Genomic DNA, 27477 nt, shown 5'->3' on the forward strand with positions numbered 1-27477 from the left:
CGGATGTGCGTGCAAGGAGGGGGAGCGGCCGGGCTGGGGGCGGTGCGGGGCGGCACGGTGAGTACGGGGCGTCCGGCGCGGGGGGGAGGAAGAGAAGGGAAGGGTTCTACGGTGCGGAGGGGGGGGTTGGTGCGTTGGTGGGTGTCTGCGAGCCGGAGCGTCCGTGTGGATGCGTCCTTACTGGGCGATTGGTGCGGCTTTGTGCTCCCGGCGCGGCCCAGGAGCTGCTCGTTGTGTGCCGCTGTTCCGTAGCGTGGGATGCGGGAACCTCCGTGAGACCTCTGGCTGCTGCTGGAAGGTGAAAAGTAACCTGGAAAGAGCGGGTGTCAGAGCTGAGCGTCTTTTGGGATGGAGGAATGGAATCATAGCGTCGTTTGAATGGGAAGGGACCCTTCAAGGCCATCTCGTCCTCCCCCCTGCGGTGCTCGTGGACACCCGCAGCTCCTCAGTGCTCGCAGCCCCGTCCCCTGACCTCGGGTGTCTGCAGGGTTGGGGCAGCACCGCCGCTCCAGGCACCCTGTGCAGTGCCTCACCGCCCATCACACAATCACAGAATGGCCGGGGTTGGAAGGGACCTCAGGATGATGAATCTCCAACCCTCTGCCACATGCAGGGCCACCAGCCTTCCCATTTAATACCGGACCCATAGCACAGCATAGGCCCATAGCATAAAAAACGTTTTCCTTGTATCCTGTTTAAGTCGTCCTCTCTTTGTTTGACACTATTTCCCCTTGTCCTGTCACAGCAGACCCTAAAGAATCTGTCCCTACTTTCTCATAGCTCCCCTTTCAGTACTGAAGGCCTCTCGCAGCTCTCCCTGCAGTGCTCCCAGGCTCACAGCCCCAGCTCTCAGCCTGTCCTCATAGCTCAGTGTTCCATCCCTGGGCCCTCCTCTGGCCGTGCTCCAACAGCTCCGTGTCTCTCCTGCACTTATTGCTCCCCATCTGGATGCAGCACTGCAGCTGAGGTCTCACAGCACACAGCAGAGGGGCAGATCCCCTCCCTCACCCTGCTGGTCATGCTGCTCTGTATGCAGCCCAGGATACGGTTGGCTTTCTGAGTTGTGAGAGCACAGTGCTGGCTCATGCCCAGCTGCCATCCACCAGTACCCCCAGGTCATTTCTAGCAGGGCTGTGCTCCATCCTTACATCCCCAGCTTGTCCTGATAACAGGGGTTGCCACATTCCAGATGCACAACTCACACTTGGCTTTGCTGAACTTCATGAGGCCTTCATGAACTTCCTTGGCCCGCTGCTCAGCCTGCCCAGGTCTCTCTGTTTGGCATCCCATCCCACAGGCATGTCAACCACACTGCCCAGGATAACATCCAATTACATGGTACCTGACCTTATCCATAGAATAGGTTACATCTCTTGGAGCCTCATGTCTTCAATACCTAACATTTGTGCCACCGTCCCCTTTATAGCTGATGCTAAAACAAAGTTATTTCCCCATAAAGCTGCATGTCATTTAAAACGCTGTTCTCACCCTGCTATTACAATCCGGGAGACTTGTCATGGTTTGGGAAGGAATTGGGGATCCTCCAGGTTTCATTACAGGCAGTGAACCTAGAGTTGCTCAGTGGTGGGAGAGCACTGTATGCGTGGTTGGCCTGGGACCTTGGCTGTTTCATCACATGTCAATTGTTGTTCAGGTTAAAAGGGAACTTAAGGGAGTGTTGGTAATTTAGGTTATCAGAGTGCTTTGATTAGAGTTACATTTCTGGTGCTCCTGATGGCTGCCTGTGTCTTTTCCATAGCATTTGTTGCAAGTTACATTCCTCCTGCTATAGCTGATTGTTTTCTTGTGTGCATTTTATGTATGTGTGTGTATTTCTATGAATACCTAAAAGTAAACAATAGCATATGGATTGAAGATTATAAAATGGGATATGTGGACTGGCTCACTCTTTTACTTCCAGAAATCATAGAATCATAAGGTTGGAAACGACCTGTAAAATCATCTGGTCCAACCGTCTCCTCATCACCATTGCCACCACAAGCACTAAAAGCAGTGTCCAAAAGTTGGCATCCCATGTTAAAACCCTGATGTTTTCTGTCCTTTGTGACTCAAATCCCATATTGTCCCAGCTCAGCCTGCTTGGTGGGAAGACTGTGTGTTACTTTCCTTCTCATCCTTTCACAAATTCAACACAGTGTACCTGTGTTGATCTACAGATACGGGGCTGCATGTATCTCAGTTTCATGTTGCACACATGGATATTATTTCTGACCGTTGCACAGGGTTTGCTAATGGCAATCTGTGGCCTAAAAGGGATGGGCTGCCTATTTAAAAGAACGTCGTCAAGCCTTGATTGTACTTTTTCATTTAAAATGCTTATACATCTTCTTTATTCCCCCTCAGTTTTGCTCTTTATTGCTCTGCAAGTTTCTTCACAAGAGGAGGAAGTCTGCAGAGAGCACAATCCACCTCACAGCTGGAGCTGCCCTGCGGGATGTAGGGCAGGCCATGTCACCGTACAGCTGCACGCCCTGGGGAGCTGCACTGTGCTGCAGAAGGGAGCCTGCCTCATTCCTGCCCAACATGGAGACCTGTTTGCATGTGCTCTCATTTGCCATCTGAAAGCTGGTTCTTCACAAGTGTACTGAGAAACAACTGCAGGCCTCTCTTGCGGAGGAGCAGACGGTTTACACCAGCCATGTCACCAGCTGAAGAGGTTTCCCAGCTCTCTGGCTCAGTGGATCTCTGTTAGTCACGCTGGAATCGCTGACTGGCAGCGTTGATGTTGAGTGTGCTGTGTTTCAAGGTGTTGAGGAAAATGCAGAGACGGCACAGCAGCAACACTGACAGTGCTCCTCCTGAAAGGTACGTAGCATCACCCAATGGCCTGGGCTGAAAAGGAGCACTGTGCTCATCTAATTTCAGCCCCCTTCTATGTGCAGAGTCGCTAACCATCAGACCAAGCTGCCCAGAGCCACATCCAGCCTGGCCTTGAATGCTTCCTCTTCAGTTTTTCCTACCTTTTCCTCTGCAGGTGGCAGTGTTCTGATTTAAGTGTGTGGTGCATCTCTTGGTTTTGGAAGACAAAAGCTCAGAAGTGAGACAGACAAATACTTCCTGTGTGTGGGATACAGCCAGGTTTTCTGCTTGGGTTTAGAGACAGATTTACTTTTCTCTTTCAGCTGCTGCCAACTGCAATGTTTCACGTTTGGTGATGCACTGTGGTACACATGCAGACAGCTGGCTCAGGCAGCAGGATGTTTGAGGCTCTGGAAGGGCAACCCACAGCACAGTGCTGCAGGGGTACTGAGTACTACCAATCCAGAAGGGTCAATCTGTATGAGCAGAGCCTTCATTAAGAGTTGGGGTGATTCTTCGTGTCATCCCAGAATCTGCATCTAGCTTCACGTACGTGAAGATTTAGATGCACAGTACTGCTAATTCATTTCTGTAATTATCACATCAACAAGGGCGGGTTTGCCAGTCTTGTTGTTCTGGTGCTGAATGTCCCCTTGTGTTTTCCCAGAGTTAGTGTTGACTTTTTTTTTTCTCTGAAGAAGAAACTAATCTAATTAATGAGACTAAGATAGAACTAACAAATTGTATTGCTTTGGCTCAGCTGAGATTGTAAGTGAGAGATCTGGATCACAAACAGTCGCTAAGTATTTTCTGCTGCTTTTGCAGGTAGAGGTAAATACATGTCAGTGATGTAGGCTGAAGGCTTTCTAACCACAATGAAATGCTGTTGCCACTGACACTGTCACTTGGTTGACTTCATCGGGCTCAGCATTTCATCCATGTCTGTTTTTAATATATGCCTGGTTAGTTCCTTCCTACTGAGAAGTCGTGTGCCCTGGTAGTGTTGTTGCAAACAATACTTCTGTGTTTATCTGTCCCACCCAATGTGTTTATGTTCCAGAGGTAGGCCCAGATCTGTTGTGTTCTATCCCTGTCTTGTGTCTGCATCCCTGCGTTGTAACCTAGGTGTGAGATCCAACATCTGGTTAATTTGAACCAAAGAGAAGTGTGCCTTGTCTTGTTGACTTGACTCCTTGCTGCGGAGAGACACTGGGAATGGGGTGTAGCTGTAAGAAGCCTTGTGAGGAGTTTACTTAGTGGGAAGGTGTGCCCAGAGAGGTTTGGAGCTGTCTCTGGAGTCAGATGAAGGCAGTGCTCTGTGCCCTGTGGGGAACCTGGGGAGGTTTCTGAGCCCATGGGGGAGAGAGTGAAGGCCCTGTGTGTGCTGGCTCAGCTTGTGACCACTGTTTCTGAAGCTGGAAATCTCCAAGGCTTCACACCAAGAGAGATGTGCAACATGCCTTACTTGTGGGCTTTGCCTCTTGCTGTGCTTTATTTATTCTTTAGTCTTCTTTTGCAAGTTAGAGAGCTCTCTGCTGTCTGCAGGGCGTTTACTGCCTGAGGACCCTTTCTGTGTGTTGCTTCTGTTGTCCCCTTGCATCCAAACTTAACACATGTTCAGTACTGCAGCATTGGGCTCAGGTGAAGAAAGCATATTTTCTTTTGGTGTTAGGGTGAAGACATCTAGAACTTTCTTTTGGAATCTGGCTATAATCTATGCAACAAACTTAGTAACAAATCAGTGCCAGGACCAATTCTGCCCACTGCCTGGTCCATCCATGAGCACATCTGTGTCTGTTTGGCTGAGAACACAAAAATAAAACATTTTTTTTCCACAATTCAGGAATATATTTTTGTATTTGTTGGATTAGGGGCACACAGGCAGCTCTCAACACTTGTCTTTTCCAGCTGCCTCTCTCCTTTGCACTGCTGTCAGGGACAAGCAGTGACCACCCCTAAATAAAGAAGGAATACCTTGGGGGCAGATCATTTCTTTGAATTAGCATGATTGATTTGTTTCTATGTAATGAGTCCTGTCTTGGTTGAGCTGTGGGAAGGTCTGTTGTTGTTGGTTTTTTTTCCTATATTTTCTATAATTTTCTTTAAATCTTAAAATTACTATAGATGCTGAATTAGATAATAGATGCCTTATTTGTCTGGTTCCTCCAAAGGGAAAGGGATGGTCTGGGGGCTCCGGCCCTCAGAGGAAGGAACTGGTGCACTGTGAGCAATGCCAGCCCCTGGATCTGCAGCTGTGGCTTTCCAGGAGCAAATCACATCTGTTACCTGCAGAACTGCATGTCCTGGCAGTGCACGAAGGCGATGTCAGGATGCTGTTAGGATGGCGCTGCGAGTTCTGTGGCACACATTTGTATTCCATCACTTTTCTCTCATCTCCTCCCTTTACAGAAACCGGAGCCAAACGGTCAGTTCTGAAACCAGCGTGGATGAAAGCGGAGTGTTTGAAAGCCTGAAGGCTGAGACTTCTTCACCACAGCAGCTGTTCTCCGGCCTGGCAGGAATCCCCTCGGGATCCATCACAGCCACGCCGTTCCAGTCGGGTTTGGTCCTGGGCTCTTCAGCAGGAGGTGGGGAGGTGTTCATTCAGATGCCGGCCCCAAGGGAGGAGGGAGCGGGCCGCACGGAAGGAGCCCCGTTTCACCACCGCCAGCAGCCCCATCATTTCCACCACAGCCATCACCGCGGTGCGTCCCTGCTGCACATGGCGGGGGGGGGACCGACACGGGCACGCTGAGGAGGGCAGTGAGGAGCAGGCTGGGACTCCGGCACCGGCGCTTTCAGAGCTGAAAGCGGTGATCGGTTGGCTGCAGAAGGGCCTTCCCTTCATCCTCATCCTCTTGGCTAAAGTCTGTTTCCAGCACAAGCTTGGTAAGCGGCCGTCCTTTTGGGGCTGTAAGGGGACTAGAGGGTGGTTAGGAAGTTCTGCCTTGCTGGGATGTCTGATGCATCTATCCCCATGGCAGCGTCTACAGCACGAAGGGGACACATTAAAATGCGTGGAATAGCAAGCTCTACTTTTTCACCTGACTTCCAATGCAAGCTGTTTTCATCTGTGTCAGTCCCATCTGTGTCAGTCCCATCTGCTCCTATCCTGATAATTGGGGATCCTTCCCGTTCCTGTTCCCAATCGCTCCTACAGGGGCTGAGGTGATGCCCAACAGCATCAGCAGTTACAGCTTGCAGTCGACATCTTCAGAGTTCCCTAAAGAATATGCTCTAGTTTCTATATTGGAGCTTGAGCATTTCGGCCCTTCAGTGGTCATGTAAAATGCACTCACCAAATCCTTCTCTTCTGTGACATGGTCTGTGTGGCATGTCTGAAGGTCCTTACTGGGTGTAATGTGCTGAGATTATCATAGCGAAGCCAGTAATGCTTGAGTTTACTCTGCTTATAACCCAAAACCACCACTGATTTATGTCTGCAAAGCCTTGTTCTTTAAACTTGGTATTCTGTATCCTTTTGATAGCGAGCTCTGTGCTCTAGGAGCTGCCAAACTGGTGCTGTAATATTGTCTTCCAGCTGATTTCTGCTTGCCCAGTGCAGCCACAACTTGCAGCACTTCTGTTGTCCTGTTGTTAGCAGAGACTGTACTTGGCTGGCTGGCAAGCACTCATTGTGGTGTCTTTATTTCAGTTCAGCTTGTATTTGAATTTTGTGAGGCCAGACTGACGTTTTTCAGTTGCTTATTTATTTTAATTCCTGGTGCATCCAGAATATTACTCAGTAACTGTTCTTCAGAGCTCAAGGTGCTTGTATCAGATGGCTTAGGGCTGAAGTTCCTCCTGCATGGCCATATATACTCACAGTGCCTTTCCCTGCAGGGATTGCTGTGTGCATTGGCATGGCCAGCACATTTGCCTATGCCAACTCCACACTCCGAGAGCAGGTTGCTCTAAAGGTAAGCACAGCATCTTGCTTTCTTTTGCTCCCAGGCAACATTTCTCTTAGTACACAAAATGTTTATGCTGAAAATTCTTTTGCAACGTAGGGTTGAATGCCGTTGTATAGATACAGGTCTGTCAGAGTGTCCTGTGAACACAGGACTGTGAATGTGTCCTGTGGCACAATTCTCACTTCTGCCTACTTCTCCCCACTGATGCTTTTGGGAAAGGAAGTCATAGAAAAGCAAGAGAGGGAAAGTCAGGGAGGTGCAAACCTGCTTCTGCCACTGGCTGGCAGTGCTTCATCAAGCACTTCTCTGTGCCTCAGTTTCCCATTGTGCCTAGTGGAAATCAGTGTCATTAAATAGTAATGAGATGTAATTCTCTAGTGTTTAATTGTTCAGATTAAGGATTTGCAGGCGTGGTACTTGTTAATGTCTCTATAATGCTGTCCTGATGTTAAACTTAGAATATAAAGAAACTGGGGGATTTTCTCAGTTTTTACAATCTTCATTGTCAGCAAAATAGTTCAACAGCACCAAAAGCACAAAACAAGAATTGCTTTTCTGTATGCACAAGCATACATTTATATGTACCAGTAGCAGTGAAATAAAGGTGATAGAGTGCCCAGGGAACAGATAAATTGCACAGTTGTGTAATAGATTGCTGTTGCCTTGCACTTTGCACCTCTGTCTTTCTCGCACTGTGCCCATTAATCCGCCTGCTTTAAATCTCAGCCTAACATCCCTGGCTGTTGAACAGCTACAAATAGCTCTATTCTTAATGCATCTTAATAAAGCTGCTTTTTTTCCCCTTCCCAAGAGTTTTTTTGCTCTCCAAAATAACACTGGGCCAAGACCCAGGACAAGATCTTCTGCCTTCCAGCTTCCATCCGTAATGTTCCTCGTGCTTTGAAATGTAAAATTTGTACTTCTTCTGACCTTTAATTATTTCTTCAGTCAAAAATACATGTTCCAGAGCCTTCATGTATTCAGACAACATTCATGTGCTGCATGAAGCAGTGGGCTATGCTACCTTTGGTTTAGCTGAGCCTTCTAAGTGACTTTGGGTAGATCTGTAAAACACTCCTTTCACAAAGTGCCATTCCACACAGGTTTAGGCTCAGAACTGCAGTATAATACGTGGAAGTGACTTCCTTTGAACTGTGTCTCAAACTGCATTTTAAATATCAGGAGAATTTAGATGTCCCCAGAGAGATCCCAACTTTGAACACTGCATTCTGCAAACCAGGCTGTCGTTTCCACCAGTGTGTTTGCATTAATTTCTCTGAAGTTGCTGTTTGCAGAGGTTGGGTGATGAGAGCCCTTTCTGCTTGTGTTCTAAGTGTCTTTACTCAGCAGCCTGTTTGTGAATCTTAGTCCCGTGTAAATAACTGATTCCTGAATTCTCAATTGCATGCCTGGATCCCCTGGGCTGGCCCTGCATTTTTCAGCAGCCAGGAGCTCAGTGCAGCCCTCGAGGCTTGGAATTAATGTTCTCTGCTTTTTGTTGCTCAGGAGAAGAGGTCAGTATTGGTTGTCTTCTGGATCTTGGCCTTTCTCACTGGGAACACCCTGTACTTGCTCTACACATTCAGCTCCCAGCAGCTGTACAACAGGTGGGCAGAATTTACATTGCATCTGATGGAGGCGGGTGGTAATTGCCAGGCTGGAAAGGAGGAAGCCCACTTCTACTCACTCTTCAGGAAGTGTGGATGCTCACTGTGTTTGCTGTCGTTGTTACACCTTTGTGGTACCTTCCAACACAGGAAAAGAATATGCCTATCACTTTTATCAGAGGACTATGCCCCTATCAGTAAGTGACATAACCAGGTCTGAACGAGCCAGCTGTGATGATAAGCTACAGTTTCTGCTTGAAATACATGCACTTGCCACTGAAATACAAACACTTCTTAAGCATCAAAGCAGGCTGGATAGTTTTTCATAGCAGAACTTTTCCATTTTGAATGCTGTGACTGAACGTAGGGAGCAGCTGTTGGAAGCAGATAAGAATGGACCAACTGGTTTGACTGGTCCTGTCATATTTTCTTTTTGGTCTGTCCAACTTTTAGTCTGTTACTGGAGATAAGCTGGTCATGAAGCAGCTGTGTGTTACCTCACTGTACTCAGCACTTGGAGGCATCTGGGTCTGGTGTGATTAAGATGGGCTCAACTTTCAAATTCTGACTGAAGCACTTCTCAAATACAGAGGAGTTAGTATCCATGGATTTGGTTCAGTACTATCCCTGCAAAGATACTTAAGCAAAGAGAGATTAGTGGAATAAGTAGGAAGAAATGAAGCAATTATCAAACCCAGTCACTTGAGAAGGTAGTTTTGGCACTCTTAGTTAACACCGCATGAATTATCTTCCCAATTAGAATATTACTTGTCCCACTGGAAGAAACTTTAATTTCAGAATTAAAATATTTTCTGGAGTATACAATGCACATAGCATGCATCAGTTGGGCTATGGCTGGACATCTCTCAGGTGTGTTCTTTCTCTCACTTAGTTCATTGCTTATCAGATTCTCCCCACAAATACTGTCTGTGCAGTGGAGGAGTCCAGGTCTACAGCCTGCCCACCCGCCTGGTTGCTTTTGGAGTTGCTCCTAATGAATTAGGGTTTCATTATTGGAAAGTTGTGTTTGTAAAGAAGAGAGAGAGCTGGGAAGTTATGTAGGTAAGAATGAGAGGTGGTGAGCTGTGGGATAAACTCCATGCAGTTTATGGGCGACACGAAAGAGGTATGGCAGAAAGGTGTGAAGGTGCTCAGAAGAAATTGATTGCACCATAGGGAAGCAACGTGGCTTTAGGAAGCAGGTTAAGGTTAAGCTCACGAATAGAAATAGTTTAAAATCTGAGACAAGTCTCCTGAAATACAAGGGTTTCAGCAATCTGGGACCATCCTGCACACTGTTTAGGGCATAGTTTATTAAGAGTAAACAGTCTGGGCAATCACTTACTGGAAAACCCCTTCTTGCAAGTGATGTGTTGGTGCACGGGAGGACCTGTGCCCATTCACAAGGCAGGCCTGTGACGTTAGAAATAACTGTTTTGTTTTTTCCTTCTTCCTCATTTATTTTTCAATTCCTGATTTACTTACTCTTTACTTGTTTCTAGTGCATAAACAGTAGTAAAGTCTCTGATTCTGTTTTTGTTTTAGGGTTTAATTTTACCTGTTGTGCTGTGCCAATGTTGTGAGTATTTTAAATTCATGCTCAGGCTTTTCTTTCTGGGTTGTTTATTTTACCTTTCCTTTCTTTTTATTTTATTATTTTTTTAAATTTTTGCTTTCTACCACGAGGCTTTGATATGGAAATACCGTGGAGAGGAATCCTATTTTTTCAGTGTGAGTGGAGTCCAGGCCTCATTGCTGCTCATGGCTGCGTGAAGCTGTGCTGTCCTGCACTCCCCTTCTTTAAAGACCAGACGTTCAGCCCAGTCAGTAGCACTAAGCAAAGACCACTGCCTCATGGAGCTTTGGTTCAGGTGAGAGCTGCTAACTGGCAGCCTGTGAGCCTGTGACAGAGCATGGCCCTCCTGGAGCCCTAACCTTTCTGCCACAGTTCTGCTGTGTTCCCTTGTCACCCGCTCGTGACGAGCACAGCTGTACAGACTGCTGCCCCGAAATAGCTCTGCCTGTGGCGAGGCTGCTTCCATGAAGGAAGACACGGTGATCTTGAGTTTGGCTGTGACTTTCCTGTCCAAGGAACCGTACTAAAGAGCGAGGCCTCAAGTGAAAAGCTTTCACAGTCAGGACTGAAGGAGGTCTAAAGGCACTGTTGTTACACCAAAGGCTCTTTTTTAGTGGTCGATTGCAGGTTTTAATGCTTGAAATCTCAGAAATGGATTCTGTACGTGTTTGGGTCCTGTGTTCTGATAGCAGGCAAACCTGCTGGCCTTGGTAGAAACAGGCAAGAGGCCCAGAGGAACCGTGGGACTAATCTGCATGTCTTATTGCTGTTGCCCTTGAGAGCTTCACTGTGGTTCATGGGAGTTTCTCTGCCTTTGGCTGATGATGGGTAGAGCTGGAACCAAGAAGCCTAAATGAGGTTCTCCTCGTTGCTATTTGAACTTTGTTGTCATGCCTTTCAGCCTTATATTTTTGAAGCCCAACATTGAGAGATTGGACTTTTTTGACCTGATGTGGATCGTGGGGATCACAGACTTTGTGCTGAAGTATCTCACCATTGCACTGAAATGCCTGATTGTTGCCCTGCCTAAGATCATCTTAGCTGTCAAGTCAAAGGTAAGAGCCCCTTCCCTTCCGGATCCACGGATGTGTATCTTTGATAACATGAGGTCTTTACAACATGGGTACGGCCAGAAATACGGGTGGAAGGGCAGGAATCAGGAAACCTCTGATGAAATTTTAGCAGTCACCTGGCAGTAGGTTTTGGGTTTTGAAAAATCATGGACCTGAGCAAGGCTTTGGTAATGCCAGCAAGTGATTGAAGGCCAGAGAGAGAGGTAAGCATTGCTTGAGGAGTAAGTGCTAGCAGTGAGATAACTGCGTTTCTAATGACTGCTGCTCTGTTTTCTGAGCTGGCTTTGTCAGTAGGTTAATTCTGAGGCACAAATTTCTTATTAACAGGAAGAAATTGCAAACACTCCTCTTCTTTCCACTTTGGGTCAAAAAAATAACTTTGAAATTGAAGCTACTGATACCACGCAAGATAACGCCTGTTCCTGTCATGGTTGAAGAAATATTTTAAGTAAACAATTAAAATACTTCAATAAATCACACACAAACCGGGCCTAACCTTTTAAACCTCCTCACCAAATCTTTTCTGAAGGTATCCTTTCATACATTCGCGTACGCAGATTTTACTCTTCACAGTCCTATCACTGCATCCTTCCACATGCAGTGTCTGCTTTTCGGTGGCCAAAGGTGGCAATGCATACTGTGGGCATTTGGTGAAGAAACTTTCTGGCAGCTGCTGGTATGGGAGGTGGATGCAGATACCGCCATTAATGGATGAAAGTCCCAGGCAGGGCACTTAGGGGATATCTGAGCCGGGAATAGTTTTGCTTACAAATGACATGGGTGGCAGGGGAGTTGAGCAGTTTGTTCCTGCACAGCAGGGCTGTTTGAGGTGGTTATTAATTTATTTCTGGCAATTGTCCAAGTCCTCTGTGTTGGTTTTTGTTGTTGTTGTTGTTTTTTTTCCCCCCTTCTTCTCCTATTATTATTACTTTATTTGGGGAGATTAATGTGCTGGGTCAGAGCATAATCCAGCTTGGGGAGGGGAGGAAAAAAAAATGATGTGAATAGTCTTCCCAAGATAAATGGCAGCATTGGAAAAGGTTCACAGCCTTTGCTTGCTTGTCTGAGAGCTATCCCAAGTACTCATTAATCCTTGTCGGGAGAGAAGAAAGAGAAGGGGGCTTTATTTGCAGCTACAGTGGGAGGCTGGTAAGATCACATCTGTCAAGGGCCTGTAATGATTCAGAGCACAGATGCTTCATTTTTTAATACCTTTTTCTGGATGGCAGTACTTCTCACTTTTTTTTAAAGTCCCTTTTTGTCTTAGGATGTTGCTGATGGTCTCACTGTCCCTTGACATCTGAGACTGCTGTTACCTACTGCTATGGATCTGGATTTGCTTTTTATCCTGCTCCATACACTGCATCCATTAGGCCGAGCAGGGATGAGATCTGGTGTAACAAATTAACCAAGATCAAACTGGGATGGGAGAGCTCCAAGAGAACCACAGGGTGCCACAGAAACCATCCCTGGTAACCACAGAGCCAAGCTCTTTCCCTGAGCCCTCCCCCAGCTCACCTCCACAAGCCAGCACAATTCTACTCATCTTATTTGTCAAGTGACCTTTTTATCCCCAGATAAGCTTGTTGTGAGTTAAAACAGTTCTACTGCACTCTGGACATTACCTTAACCAAACTCTTACCAAGGTACTTGCCACCTCCTGTCTTAATATTTATCAGATATAGAGTTACTGTCTTCCTCCCCAAATGCTTGTGTCAGTGTTTGTGCTGGAAGCCTAGCCTGCGGTTTGTGAACTGGATGGCTGTTCCTTAATCACCACAGATAGCAAGCTGTTAGGGAAATAAATCTGTATGGTAGAGCTGTAAGGTCGTGGGCTCTTTTTTTTTCCCCAGGAAATATTCACCAAGGGCCTCTCCATGGATAAAGCTGGCAGCTCCTTATTATGCAAGTCCTGAAATGGGGATTACTACACTGTCAGGGACAGAGTTCAGTGCAGCAGCATTTGGGACAGAGGTATTTAATCTTGAATTTCCTTGCATTATCTTCTTGCTGGTGGTAGTGGATGATAAAGCTTGCCAATGGGTGGAATATCAGGGGCTTTGATCATTCCATGGTCAGCTTCTGAGCAGGCTCTTCAGATGTTCCTCGTCTGGGAAGTTCAAAGGCACTTTGAAAGCCAGTTGGCTTTTCGTACTGCTCCTTGAGATTCTAGTCTCCTCTGTTATATTGTTTTCACTGATGCTTGCATCGTTTTTTCTTGTGATACGTTGCCTCTCAATGTCCTTCTCTTGAATCTCTTCTCCACATCTGCTGTGACTGAAGCAAGATCAGATTGTTCTTCCTCTTACACACTGAAACCTTTGTATGTCCTCTCAGTCTTCTCTATAGAAGAAACAATTATTTGAGTCTTTCCTCAGACTCATTCATTCCAGATCTTTGTTTTTCTTATTGCTCTCTGCTGGACTCTCTTTGTTTCTTTACTGAATTGCACCCCATCTTTTACAGACCATTTCTCTATTCTGTCAAATGACTTTGGATTATGAATCTTTCTTCCAATGTACTTCTCAGTTTAGCCTCAACTGCACGTTTAACAAGCCTACTTGGTTCTATCATTAAAGTCATTGATGAAAGCAGTGAGTTGTATCAAATTCCACTTAGCTCAGATTGCAGCTTTTCGTTTGGACAGTGAACATAAAAAACTTTGGCTAGAGCAGTTCTCCCAGTCTCAAGTACATGGTCATGCATTGTGAGTATGGCCCCATCACAGGAAGGGCAGCATTTGGTTGAGGTGACATCGGTAATCGTGGATCCAGTACAGATTTAGAAGGAAAAAGTAAAAGGGCTTCTCATTGGCAATGGAAATGAGCCGTGGAATGAGTTAAGTTGAAAGGGGCCTTAAAGATCATCCAGTCCCAACCCCTGCTGTGTGCAGGTCACCAACCAGCAGCCCAGGCTGCCCAGAGCCACATCCAGCCTGGCCTTGAATGCCTGCAGGGATGGGGCATCCACAGCCTCCTTGGGCAACCTGTGCCAGTGCCTCACCACCCTCTGAGTAAAATATTTCTTCTCAGCATCAACCTCAATCTTCCTTCTTTCAATTTAAAGCCATTCTCCCTTGTTCTAGCACCATCAGACCATGTAGAAAGTCAGCCTCCCTCCTGCCTGTAAGCTCCCTTCAAGTACTGCAGCACCTCAGTGAGGTCTCCCCGCAGCCTTCTCTTCTCCAAGCTGAACAAGCCCAGCTCCCTCAACCTTTCTTACAGGAGCTCCAGCCCTTTGCTCATCTTTGTGGCCCAATTCTGGACCTGCTGCAACAGCTGAAGGACAACCTGAATTTTCACTGTATTCAGAATGAGATTTACTAAAGAGTGAACTCATAACTGAGAAAAAACAAGTTAACGTTAAGATGAAGAAAAAGAGGTTTGTCTTTTCAGTTTGAATACAGACAGCAATGAACATTTTGGGCCCAGAAAAGGTTAACAGGAACCAAAACAATACTCATTGCTTGAATGCAAAGCATGAAGGCTGCTGTATCTACCCAGGGTTTTCCAAGCTGGAGTATGTTAGACACAGAATATCTTTGCAGGTATCCCCAACAAAGGAAGAATGGAAATGTAAAAACATCACAGAGTTTCCCAGGTTCCAAACTAGCCTGGAAAAACAGAGATGCCAGGAAAGTCATGGAGAAAGAATAGTGTGTGCATAACAGAAAAAAGCAGCAAAGAAAGGAAAGTAACCCAAATCAGAGTCAGATCTTGTACCTCTGCACTGGGGGTTGGGAGAGAAGGTGGTGAAGCTGGTTAAAGATGTCCCTTCACCCCAAGAGCTCTGTTGTACCCTTCAAAGCTCAGTGCAACTTTTAATGGCAGCTGGGCTGGCAATTTCTTTGAAGCTTGGCTCCCACCCTGTATGTTGAAGGCTGTCCATTAAAATAAGCAAATAAGATCATTTGGTTCAATGTAAAATGAATTAAAGTAAATTAAACTGCAGGAGCCATGTGGCCTGCAGCAGCCTGCATTGTTGTGTGCACGTAAATGGCAGCTTTTCATTTTCACTGCTAAGGAATGACAGCTTGAGGGGGGTGGAATTAAAAACAAGGAAATAAATAATAAAAGGACATTTGCCAAAGATTTCTGTTTAGGAAATCCCAGGTGCCTGCAAGTCTCCCATCCCCTCCTCATGGTGCTGTCAGCAATCTAAGCTGATATCCTGGGGAGCAAAGAGCAGCGTGGGGGTGGGGTAGAGAAGGAATAGCAGGACAAAAGAGCTGTGTAACAACCTGGGATGTGCAGGGGAGAAAGGCACGTACCAGGGGCACTGTTAGCCAGCAGTGAATAAATAAGTCAGAATTTTCACTGCATGCTCTGTACAGGTGCACAGCCCAGTTACAGGAACACAGGGAAGCCCGGAGCACGTCTAGAAGGCTGGAAATTCACGAGGAAAACAGTAACATTTGTTGAAAGCATAGCATGAAATTACTGTTTGAGTAAATACTTGTCTGTTCTGCTTGAAAGATGAAGCTAGACATTGCAAATGAGTTTAAGGCCGGGGTCATACTAGCATTACTCATGTGAGGTTTGTTCTATAGACTGTTCAAGTTGCATCAGTGGCAAATGTATGAACCAGCACTGAGTGAACCTCACTGCATCTCTGGGAATGGCTGCTTGGACATTTTTGGTTGCTTAGTTTTGTGTCTTTAGTTCTGTTTGTTTGTTTTTTCTTTACTTGCCATCTCAGCAAATTTGGTTGGAAAAAACCTCAGTCTGTGTGACAGCCATTCTTTACATAACTTTGCACTCTGACTTTGGACCAAATGTCCAAAGTCAATGTTCGAGTGCAGCCCAAGTTCTCTGGTGTAGGGTGGTTACAGCTCTATTGTGGAAGCTGGTTTAATTTAGGGTAGCCCCAGTGCTGTTCTGTGTAAGAATGGAGCATGCAGATGTGTGTAGTTGTCATGTCACCACCTGTTTCTGTCTCTGTGAACAGCCCTGTATAATTAAACAATTGTTGTAAGGCAAATAAGCACAATGGTTCAGGTTTCCAGCAATCTGCTTCCATCTTCCATCATAGCTCAGCACCATGAGATACCATGGCTCCGAATTTTGGGACCCATCCTCTCACTGGTCAGACTGACCTGTCCTCAGTCACACAGAGGACTTGTGTGCAGAATTGTTAAGTTCCTTGAGCACCTAGCTCACCTTGCAGACTGCATTCCTCTAGAACAACCCATCACACAGAACAGGTCCCACTGGATCACGGGGGAGGAGGAGCAGCTTGCTGCTGCCACAGCAATTCCTCTAGGCTGCAGCTCTTCCAGAGGCTTATGTTAAGAGGAAAGAAGCCCCTCTTTCATCCTAGGGCAGAGTATGATGAAACAACTAATTAAGGAGCTGGTATCGTTCCTTTCTTCATACTCATGGAAAAGAATTGTTGCTTGGAATGTTTGTGTCCTCTGGATGCTGTTCATCAAAAGCATGGAGGCATTAAAACAAGTTGCAGAAGGAGTAGGAACAGAAGTGGTACAGTACAAAAAATCCCCGAGTATGGTCTTCCTGTTCCTTGTCTGGTTGGTGCCAGAGTTAATCTCAGTCTCCTCCAGCAGTGTGTCTGAATTGTGGCTAGACAGGCAATGGCCTGTCCTCTTGTTATCCTCTCCTTGAGGATCTTGGATGCTCTGTGGGGAAACTCGCTCAGAAATAGATTCACTCTGCTCAGAGAACACTGCGTTGCTCCTTTAGAGCCACAGGAGGTCTGATGGTTCTGTAAAGACCTCCCTGTGCAGCTGCTTTAAGAGATCTGTTGAAGAAAGAAAGAAACTGAAGCCTAAGCACTGAGAAACTGGGACTCTTTCTTCTCCCTCGCAGGCTCTGAAAGTCACTGCTGCTCAACTTTAAAGAAAGCAGTGCTCTCAAGCACCTTCCAAGTTTTAAGTTCCCAGTTTAAGCTGTCTGAGGTGTGGCTGTCAGAGGTGCTGTACACTAACCATGAAAATCTCCTGGTCCTTCCAGACCCACTTTGGAATTGATTCTCATCAGCCTTGCCTGGATTTTCACCAGCATCCTCCATGTCACAGTGCTGTTTACTGCTCCTTCCTTAAAGTGTGATTTGAGATCTCAGCAGAGTCTGCTCTCCTCTGATCCAAACTGCCAGCAGGTCTTGAAGTGTTTCTAGCATCTTCCTGCCTCAGTATATGTCCTAATGCTGCTGGCAGCGGAACAAGTGAGACTTGGAACTTCCCTGGAGTGCTAATCACAACTTACAGTTGCCTCATTGCAACTTCTCTCACTTCTTTTACATCCCGTTTTAATTCCGTGGTGTAAAGCCTCTCTCTGTTTCCTTCTGTGGAAGCACATGCACACTTGTGCAAAGCCTGATGTCAAATGAGAGCCCAAAATCAGTGCTTGGTTAGCGTGTGTAGGAATTAGCATTGCTTCTGCAGCTGTAACTGCCCCCCTTCGCTATGTGCATATTACAATTAGTTTTTTAATTACGTGATTTCATGTTATTTTTCTGTAAGACCTTCATCCATCAGCAGTGTGGGATGCTGTACGCCATGGTGCTTAGATTTATAGTGACAGGTCAAGGGGGAATGGTTTTAAACTGAGACAGGGGAGGTTTGGGCTGGATATCAGGAGGCAGTTTTTCATCAGAGGGTGGTGAGGCACTGGCACAGGTTGCCCAAGGAGGCTGTGGATGCCCCAGCCCTGCAGGCATTCAAGGCCAGGCTGGATGTGGCTCTGGGCAGCCTGGGCTGCTGGTTGGTGACCTGCACACAGCAGGGGTTGGAACTGGATGAGCACTGTGCTCCTTTGCAACCCAGCCATTCTGTGATTCTATGGGTTTCCATGAAATAAGAGAAGTCACCTGAAGGAGAAGCAGTGCTTGCCTTACCTGCAGTCATTGTTTCAAAGCAGATCCGTATAGGAGCAGTAATTGTACTCACGCTTAAGAGAACATACAATTCTTAATGTGGATGAAAAATAGCAGAAGTTCAAGATTTCACACAATTCAGCTCAGAAAACTTCAGCCTGGATAGCCAAGAAATAACAGAGCTGAAGAGCAGAAGGCAGAACGGAGCACTGAGTGCACTTACAGATGATGGGCGCTGCCTGCAGCGGCTTCCAGCTATCAGAAGACTGTTTTGCTGCTGAAGTTGTGGCTAACAACCTTGTTTTGTAAGCTTCTGGCTCAGAAGATCACAATTATCCTCAGCACGGCCCTCTGCAGAACCACTTCCATTTCCTTGGCACTTTCCCTAGCTTAGAGAAGGGCTGGTGCTGCACTGGGATGCCTGACGGGCTCTATCTGTAAACATTTACTGTAGCACTGATTCTCTTCTCAGTGCTGCTCTGCTGCCCTTGTGCTGCTCTCCCCTCCTGTGATCGCTGAGCTGCACAGGGCCTCTCCTAAGGGCCGAGAGGTGATGGGAAGAGGCACAGTGCCTCGATTGGAAACCTCCCTGTGCTCTTGTGAGGGTGCTAAGCAGTCCTGGTACATTGCAAGCTGCAGGTTCACATCACAGCAGGGAGGAATTAGTGAAGCTTTGTCAAGGGTACAAGTTTTGTGGCTGGAAAACGTGGAGTTTTGTCACTCGTGGCACATTTGTTTCGGAGTCCTACAGCCGTTGACCCACCTTCATGTGGTGCTGTGGGCTCAGCCACTTCAGTGTCTCAAAAAGCTTTGAGGGAGAAGAGTTCCAGCTTCGTCCTGATTTCAGCCTTCAGAGGACAGATGCCCCAAAATCCATCTGATGCAATGGGAAAGCAAGCAGTGACCAGGGCCAGCCTGTCCTGCCAGGGAAACAAGGCCGAATGAAGGATGCTGAGCCCAGCAGGAGGACGGAGGAGCCGAGCAGCTGGCAGCCTGCAGCTTGCTGGTAGCTTTCATCAGCGCTGGCTGAGCAGGGGGAGGTGGGGAAACGCCTGCGTGAAGGGAAGGAAGCGGCAGTGCAGTCATGAGCAGGCTGCGACCCTCTGTCACAAAGGCTCCAGAAATAACCGATGATGGTATGGAGGCACGAGGCCCTCAGTGCTCATTTAATAAATTGCTTGCGTTCAGGCCCACGGATTGTCGCCGTTACATTTTTGCTCCGTGATGCCACCTGGGATTAACGGGGGGGGGGGGGGGGAGAAGAAGAAAACAGCCCAGGTCCGTTAGCAACTGCTGGTGTGACCTCACTCCCTGTCCCGGGGGGGATATGAGATCATGAGAATGCCAGAGCTCTCCGAAGGATTCGATTTGCTGGTATGGCCGCCGAGTGATCTCATCCCAGCCCCAGGGAAGGGCGCTGGCTGCTGCTGTCCTGCTGGGCGGTGGGGGTTCATCCCACCCCACATCTCAGCAAACGGCTGCTGACCCGAGCTGACACCAATGATGACAAAGCTAACAGGGACAGCACAGCAAAATTCCAGGGGAATTTCCCCCTTCTCTCTGTGAGGATCGAATAGAAGCTGGCATTAAAACATTTCTGCGGTCTGGATAATGTTACGCTTTAAGCGTAGTTCTGGGCCCACAGCTTGAAGTGACTTGCTGTGCTGTCGCCACTTCTCCCTCTTAGGCCCTGTGGGACAGAAGAGAGATTGCTCCTTCCTGAGGCTGGGAGACCCCCACCCCTTTGTCTACGTTAAGGTCCTCAGGAGAGTTTGCCTTGCTGCATTTGTGGCATTCAATCCGGTATTGGGATGAAGTTTGCTTCAGCAACTCTTTGTCTGCACCTGCAGGCACAACTCAGCCTTTCCCTTATGGAGATAGGATTGCTTTGCAGAATCACAGAATGTCAGGGGTTGGAAGGGACCCCGAAATATCATCTCATCCGATCCCCCATCCAGAGCAGCAACACACACATTAGGTCACGCAGGAGTGCCGAGGAATTTGTTGCAGTTATTTTGCTTTTAGCAGACAACATCCATGGGAATCCCACAGTGTGTTGCGTGGAGACTTCTTTGATTTCTGGTTCTGAATCAGAGAAACAAAGGCATTGGAAAGGGGAAGGAGGAGAGGAAAAATGGGCATCTTAGAGTGTAATGTGCCTTGATGGTTCTTCTGAGCCAGTGTAGACATCCCAACAGCTGAGTGGTAAGGGAAGGATGCTTACACAATTAGATTCTTAGGGATGATCTGCAAAGCCATCATGAAGATGGTGTCACCTTGCATATAAATCTCTGCACCTTCAGAAGATGTGTAGCTTGGAAAAGATCTGTCTTGTTTTCCTTTTCTCATTACTGTTAGTGTCTACATTTTATATATGTAAACCTGTAAGCCTTAACCCCTCCTGCTAACATGCTGTACAGGTATGCAAGAAGATCTACACCCATAACCTGCTCTAAAAGCTTCAGATTCACAAATGTAAAATAACAGCTGGATAAGTGAAAGAGCGAGAGGAACACAAAGAAACACTGCAGTTATCCTTTGTAGGCACCAGGTTAGGTGGCCACAAAGATAACTGCATCTCACGAGTCCTTGTGTGGGGTAGCAAACTGCACAGGTGAACGCAAGTCCTATAAGCTTCAAGCTTTGCACCTCTTAAATGTTCTTCTTTGGATTTCTTGATACTGATCACCTTTTTTTTTACAGGGGAAGTTTTATCTGGTTATTGAAGAGCTGAGCCAGTTGTTCCGATCCCTCGTCCCCATCCAGCTATGGTACAAATACATCATGGGAGATGACCCATCCAGCAGTTATTTCCTAGGAGGGATCCTGATCATCCTGTACAGCCTCTGCAAGGTGAGCAGCGCCTCGTTAACAGGCAAGAACAGAGCCAGAAGCACAGCTGGGGGGAGAAATGCACCTCTAGATGTTGCCATCGCTGGGCAGGAGGGGAAGCTGCAGCTTGGCAGCCCTGTGCTTCACTGCCAAAACATTCTGCTTCAGCACTGTATGGGCAGCGGTGAGCTGGAGGGAGATGTGTGACTGCTCTGCAATGTTGCATCAGGCTGATGAAGTCATTGCTGCTCTCTAATAGTCTTTATTCTGTGAAGGCTAGCAGAGAATGACAGCAGAGCCGTGGGGGGCCACTATTGGAAGAGAGCTTTGCTGTCTCCAGGCTTGTAGATTCAGCACCACGAGGGATTGCTGCAGTTAAGCTTTTCTCTCTGTCTTGTGAGAGAGAGCAGCTATTCTGTTATGCACAGCACTGAGGGCAGCAGGCAAATGGAAGGACTTCCAGGTCCTGCCTGGATAAGCAGGCAGTTCTCGCCCCATTCTAGGGCTGGCATCTCTGAGACAAGTCGAGGGTCTCAGTGACAGACAAATGCAACTGATGTTTTCTCAAAAATAACGAGGCATAGAGTCTGCCTGTACAATTGCAAGTGAATAGGTGTGACTTTAGGAAGGCATGTCACAAACCTGAGGTCTAGAAGTAGCTGTAAGTCTCGTTATGTCGGGGCAGGGCAGCAGCTGAAGCAAACAACGGATGCACTGTTATCCATTCCCCTGAGAAGGTGCAAGTAAGTCTGGCTTGCTGCATGTTCTTTTCAGCATGGGAAAAAGGGCCTGCGGGACTGAAGAACTGAGAGAAAAGTCTGAACCTGCAGAGCTGAGAGCTGGTGGGTTGCTGAACCATGTAACTATCCAACGATGGCTCATAACCCGAGATGAGCCTGCAGCTGCAGCTACAGGAGTGGGCCATGCAGCCCCTGCTGCCAGGGCAGGCAGAGGAGGTCATGGGAATCTGTTGTGTCCAAGACAAGGCAGCATGCTGCCAGAATAAGGGACACACGATGTCCACGTGATGGACGGGGATTCACTGTGTGAATCTCCCCTGGGGAACCCCTTGCAAGGCTTTCTGGCCTTGTGGGGGTTCAGGAAGACAGATCACAACACAGGGACAGGCTTCAAGTGATCTGTCTGGCATCCCTGCTTGTACAAGAGAAGGGACGACTGCAGAAGGGCAGCTGTCCTGCACTTCTACATGCTATTTCTCTCATCTGGACAAGTCATTGTCCAAGAGCGTTGGGGCCCTCCTGCTCCTGCAGAGCACAGGTGGAGGGACAGGGGCCTGCGTGTCCCATGTCAGCGTGTGGCAGCAGCTCAGCACAGCACGTGTGGCCAGGTTAGGAGTAGACCTGTGCCTATTGGAGACTCTGTTTGGAAATGAGAGAGGAGAGCAGGGAGCATGGTCCCAATGCAGGTCATGTAATAGTAGGTACGTGCATCCCATTTACCATCACAAGAGTTGCAGGTCTCCTTCCTTGCCGGAGACGCTGAAAATATACCCAAAGGAGTTCACATTAGCAAAGCCACAAACCACATTAGAAAAACCACAGAAGCCAATTTGGCACTCAGACCTTCTGTATGTCTGGCAAAAGGCCAGGGCTCGGCTGGGGCTGCGTCCCCTCTGCCCACACAGAGCACAGTGGGAGCTGTTTGGGTGCTCTGAGCAGACCGTGTCAATGGAAACCTCTGATTTTTGTTTGTAAATAAAGGCATTGAGCTCTTATAGTTCTCTATCCTGAACAGAAGCACCAACTGAGGGTAGGAGCGATGCTAGAGGGAACAGATACCATGTGGTGTGACAGTGCTTTGAGTTCTGTCTCAGGCATGAACTCTTCAAACTAGCAATACTATAGCTGCTCTTCTGTTGACAGAAGTGAGCACTTGTTGGCTGTGAACCCAATTTCCAATCCACCTGCCAGAAGGATGATGGTGCAACGTAGGCTTCAGTGCATGGGATGTGAAAGGGACTTGTAGGACACGCATCTTTTGGGGGTACAGGAAACTGGAGGAAAAATAAAGGAGGGGAAACAGGTTGGAAGAACAGGAGACATCGGAGCCAGAGCAAAGCCATTCACATTACAAGCAAAGCAGGCAGAGAAGGCTGTGGGCTGTGCTGTGGGAGGGAGCTGATCCCCATCCTTGTTAGAGGAGAAAAAATCTGTAGTAGTCGGCAGCCTCAAGTGCTAGTTGCTGACTGGAAGCATTACTGGAAGGACCCTGGGAGCTCTTTACATGCTGACTGGAAGCATTATTGGTGCTTTCATTTGATTCCACATCTATTGCTCGATGATCTCATTGGCATTCCCTGCAGTGAGCCCACTTAATCATGCTCAGAAGAAAGCCAAGCCCAGGCATTTTGGTGCCTCCGTGCTGCTACTCTGCTGCCACTCCACACCTTCTGCATCCCTGCCCTCCGAGCTCCTCGCCCAGGTTACAAATGCAGGGGGCCTGTTGTGACATCTGGCCTTTCTCCTGGCTAATGCAGAACTGTTCTCTGCCCAATTATTTCTTCTTATCTAGTTCATAGAGCCCTGCCAGCAGGTAGGGAAGATGGCAAATCAGATTAGGTTTTCAGCTGTTTTCCCTTTTAGTAGTGGTGCTGTGTCTTCTTCACTTGCCAGTGTCTCCTCTCTTGCTGAGCCCTATGTGTGTAGAGAGCTTATCATGCATCCTTTCCCCCACTCCTGTACTTCTTTGCCAAGCTGATAATATCTACATCTTTCAGTCTCTGTTCAGAAGTCATTTTCTGCAGCATTACTTTCTGCCCTTTTCTGATCTGTGGGTGCTGGGAACTCATTCCCTTCCTGGCTTTTAAGGTTTCTTGAGGCGAATGGGAGCAAGCCAGCATCGATCCTGCTTCTCATTCCTCGTTCTTTCTGTTGATGATATTTAATCACTGCACTCCTCTCCAGCTGGACAGGCAATTCCCACTCCTTCCCTTCTAGCACCTGCTGGGCCCTGCAGTCCCAAGCTGTGTGGCAGAGCCTTGCAGCCCTGGAAATCCTCTTTTCCCCACAGGCCGTTTCCAACCCTTGCACATTGCCCTCCCTCTCTCTCACAGCGGACTGGGTGTTTTCTGGCCTTATTTCTGGGCTTCGGATGGGAAAGGGTCAGCATTAGGGTGGGCACATTACCCTACTGCAATGCTCTGATCTCTGCTCCTCTTTCTGCCTTGTGAAGTCTTTGAGCTGTATTCCATTGCTGCGCTGCTGGTTCGCTTTTACTGCATTCCATAATTTCCATGGAATGTTTTCAGCACTGTTCTTGCTTGGGATCTTTCCTCCCTCCAAGGATTCGTTTGCAGAAACCCTGCCACACAGTTCCTGAGTCTCTGAGTTGTGTACATGCACATGTCCTGAAAAATATCTGCTACCAAATGTCTTTGTTGCAGTCTTTTGACATCTGTGGCCGTGTGGGAAGTGTTCGGAAAGCACTGAAGGTCCTTTGCACCCCCCAGGTAAGTGGTCATCGGTTTCATAAGTGGAGCTTTCTCACTAATGAGTGACAGAGTTGAGGATAGCTCAGTGTTACAGAACCAAATCAGAATTACAGAATCAAAACAGCACGTTGTCCATGGCTGGGTAAGGCAGCGTCCCTCATCGAGGAGGCTGGGAACCCGTTCTGACCTCTGCCCTGTCCTGTTTGTGATAGAGAGGCTGCTGGAAGCCTGGACTGCCCAGTCTGAGTGGGAGCCCTGTGTGGGTGAACCCACCAACACAGAGCTTCACAAAGCTGGCAGTGCTTTGAGCTGCAGGGCGTGAGGAAGATGTTAAAGCAGTGGATGCAGTGCCTGATGTGTGTTGCCATTCAAAGGGATGCTGCAGCACACGGAAATTGCCCCCCATGTAGTGCTGTACAGTACTGATGTTCAGATCTGCTGTGATTTGTATTTTGAAGTGTTAAAACCAGAGATGTAGAGGAAAGGAATGTAACATAGTGGAAGTTTGTTGGAGTTCACCTTGCTTGTCCTGTGGGTTTGTCCTGGGTTTTTATCCTCAGCTTGTTTCCATTCCCCTTATGATAGTGTTACAGTGGGAGAAGCAACATTTACCTTCCAGACCCCAAAAAGGAGAAGTGGGACACCCCAGGTGCTGCTGTTCCCCTTCTGTTGTCTGACTTGCTAATAGTAACGCCTCCCACCATCTAAACACCTCTGCAAATGGTGCTGAATTAATCCGTTCAGCTCCCTGTTGAGCTCATTAAATTTCATTATCATTACTCCACAAGTGGAAATGCTAAAAGATGGAGTCGGCTCGAGGGGGAGACAAGGCAGAACACGGGATGCCAGGCTGCCCAGGTTCTGCATGCTGGTTCCCAAACCTCTCCTCCCCACACACAGTGGAGCAGCACCACTTTCCTTCCCGTGTCTTGCAGGAAATCTGAGTGTGAAAAGCACTGCGTGCATTCTCAGCACAAACCAGATCATCCTGAAACCTTTTGACAGTGTTATTTTTTCCCCCCATGGTTCCTAACAGACCTACGGGGCCCGTGCCACCAGCCAGCAGTGCAGTGAGGCAGGGGACATCTGTGCCATCTGCCAAGCAGAGTTCAGGGAACCTTTGATCCTTATGTGCCAGGTAAGACCCCAGCTTCACACATCACCTTCCCCTGCTGGCATTTCTGCAGCTAGGGAGAGGCACAGCCAGCCTAGACAATTCTGGCAGCTCTTGCTGGGCACTACTGGGTATAGGATATCCATTGAGTATGTATATATTGGGTATGTGCTGGGTATAGGATGTCCTATTAGATATATTCCCTTCTGATAGCCAGTGATTCACGACAGCTGAGCCATATGAACTCCACTCTGTAGGGTCTGATTACAGCTCTTGAGATGGAAAAGATCAGCCCTGCAGTCCCAGGACTCCCTGCTGGCAGTCCAGACCTTGGATCTGGAATGCAGCATGTTTCTGTCTGACCCTTGGAGAGGTGGCAAGCCAATAAGCCTACTGAACTGCTGACAAGTTAGCAGGAAATTGGGACTGTGGAAGCTACTGGGAGCTGTGAGCAGAAACAAACACTGTAAGGGGCAGGAGGAAGAAAGGAGGTTGTCTGAGCTAAGCAAAGGGTTGTAAACTAACCCAGTGCATTGGGGGTGGAAACAGGGTAAAGGAGAGTTAGGGTGAAAGCGTGCTTCTATTCTCAGTTATTTCATTAGAGCAAATTTCTTGGGCTCTTTTAATCCTTTCTAGGGATACAAGAGATAGAATAACATAGAATCATAGAATCACAGAATTGCTCAGGTTGGAAAAGACCTTAAAGATCAAGTCCAACCACAACAAATACCCTCACCTCTGGGCAAACTGGTGTACTAACAATGCTGGGATTTGTTTTTCCTGTCACCCAAGGACTGCTAGTTGGGTTCTCTTTCCCCGTGAACCTAAATGGTTGTTGCTGCACAGCCATACTGTGGGGCATGCACACGTAGGGATGAGCACAGACCTGCTGCCCGTGTTGTGACAGCGCCCTTTTGTCTCTGCAGCACGTGTTTTGTGAAGAATGCCTCTGCCTCTGGTTTGACAGGGAGAAGACCTGTCCCCTTTGCCGTTCTGTCACAGTGGAAACCCTGCGCTGCTGGAAGGATGGCACCACCTCTGCTCACTTCCAGGTGTATTAAAGCCAACATATATCACCCAACAGAATGACCTGCATGGAGAGAAGGAAGACCAGAACATCTGCTGACCCCATGTCGCTATGTAATCACCTGCTTGTTCTCCCAGCACTCTCTCCAACAAGCGGTAGAGCAGCAATTGTTGGTGGCAAAAAAGTCATCCTCCAAGGCAAGGGAGATGTGCTTCTGTTTGGGTGACCTCCATGGCTGAGCTACAGCCAAGAATTTTCCTTGAACATACGTGGTTAGGAACTGATTGGCGTGTTTCCTTTTTCCTGCCCTTCTAGTAGGGGTAAACACTGCACGTAGCAGGAGGCTGTTCTCCACTCCCCACTGCATGTGTGTGACCCGGTACACTGGAAAAAAGCTGTCCTTCTCTGGCTGTAATGTCCTTGAGTTTGTGACCTCATAGCATTTCACAGTTGCTGTTACCTTTGAGAACAATTCCAAACCACTCTTTAGAACCACGTTCCCAAAGACTCTTTTGGGGCTTGCAGTCGTGTCACATCCCAGCGGCTGTTTCTGTGACTGATTCACAAACTGTGGTGCTGTGTTGCCATCTTCCTGACGCTTCCAGGAGCTCCGTGCTGGCGGAGCTGAAGCTGATGCTTTCTTTCCTTGGGAATGCTTTTCCCCTTTAGTTTTCATGAGGGGCTTTCTGATTTCCTGGCAGACGGGGAGAGCCGTGGGGGGCAAAGAGAGAGTAAGGTCAGGTTTGGTTTGAATGTCAGGTGCTAACTGGGCCAAGCTCACAAGTGAAGGTGCACCACGCTCCCCAGCACAGCCACAGCACTGTGCCAGGGCACTGCTCACTGTGTTGCACTGCAGCCCACCTGGTCCAAGAGCACTGGGCAGCACAGAGCCCAGGTGGCACTGTTGCAAACAGAAGGGCTGGGGCATGGGAGACAGGGCTCCTGCAGAGCCTGGCTGCAGTGAGATTTCCTGTCTGGAGGGTGGGATTGTAGAGGAGCAGCTGCATTGCTCCGAGAGCCAGCCTGCTTCGTATCCAAGCTGGACTGCCCACCTGAGAGGTGCAGGCTTCATTCTAGCAGCTCTGCTTCAGAAAAAGCTCTTTTAGGAGATGCCTTGTGTTGTTAACAGGAAAATTAGCACTCTTGGTGTCTGAGGAAGAGGAGATTCTGCAGTTTCCATCTCTGCTGAGCATGCTGCAGGAGCACTTGCATGTAAATGGAGCTGCTGTTGC

The 27477-nt window shown here is 47.8% G+C and overlaps 1 protein-coding gene across 1 annotated transcript; it reads left to right on the top strand.

Moving 5' to 3' along the window:
- The first annotated feature begins 18 nt into the window (after nucleotides 1-18).
- Nucleotides 19-26389, top strand: RNFT2 (ring finger protein, transmembrane 2). Its single transcript, XM_048964149.1, is given in 11 exon segments — nucleotides 19-57; nucleotides 2365-2826; nucleotides 5230-5548; nucleotides 5550-5709; nucleotides 6664-6740; nucleotides 8241-8341; nucleotides 10819-10972; nucleotides 20525-20674; nucleotides 24057-24122; nucleotides 25141-25242; nucleotides 26145-26389. Coding segments are annotated over 10 exon segments (1347 nt in total). The 5' UTR covers nucleotides 19-57; nucleotides 2365-2743; the 3' UTR covers nucleotides 26280-26389.
- The last annotated feature ends 1088 nt before the right edge of the window (nucleotides 26390-27477 follow it).

This window comes from Lagopus muta, chromosome 17, assembly GCF_023343835.1.
Source record: "Lagopus muta isolate bLagMut1 chromosome 17, bLagMut1 primary, whole genome shotgun sequence".
Classification (NCBI taxonomy): Eukaryota; Metazoa; Chordata; class Aves; order Galliformes; family Phasianidae; genus Lagopus; species Lagopus muta.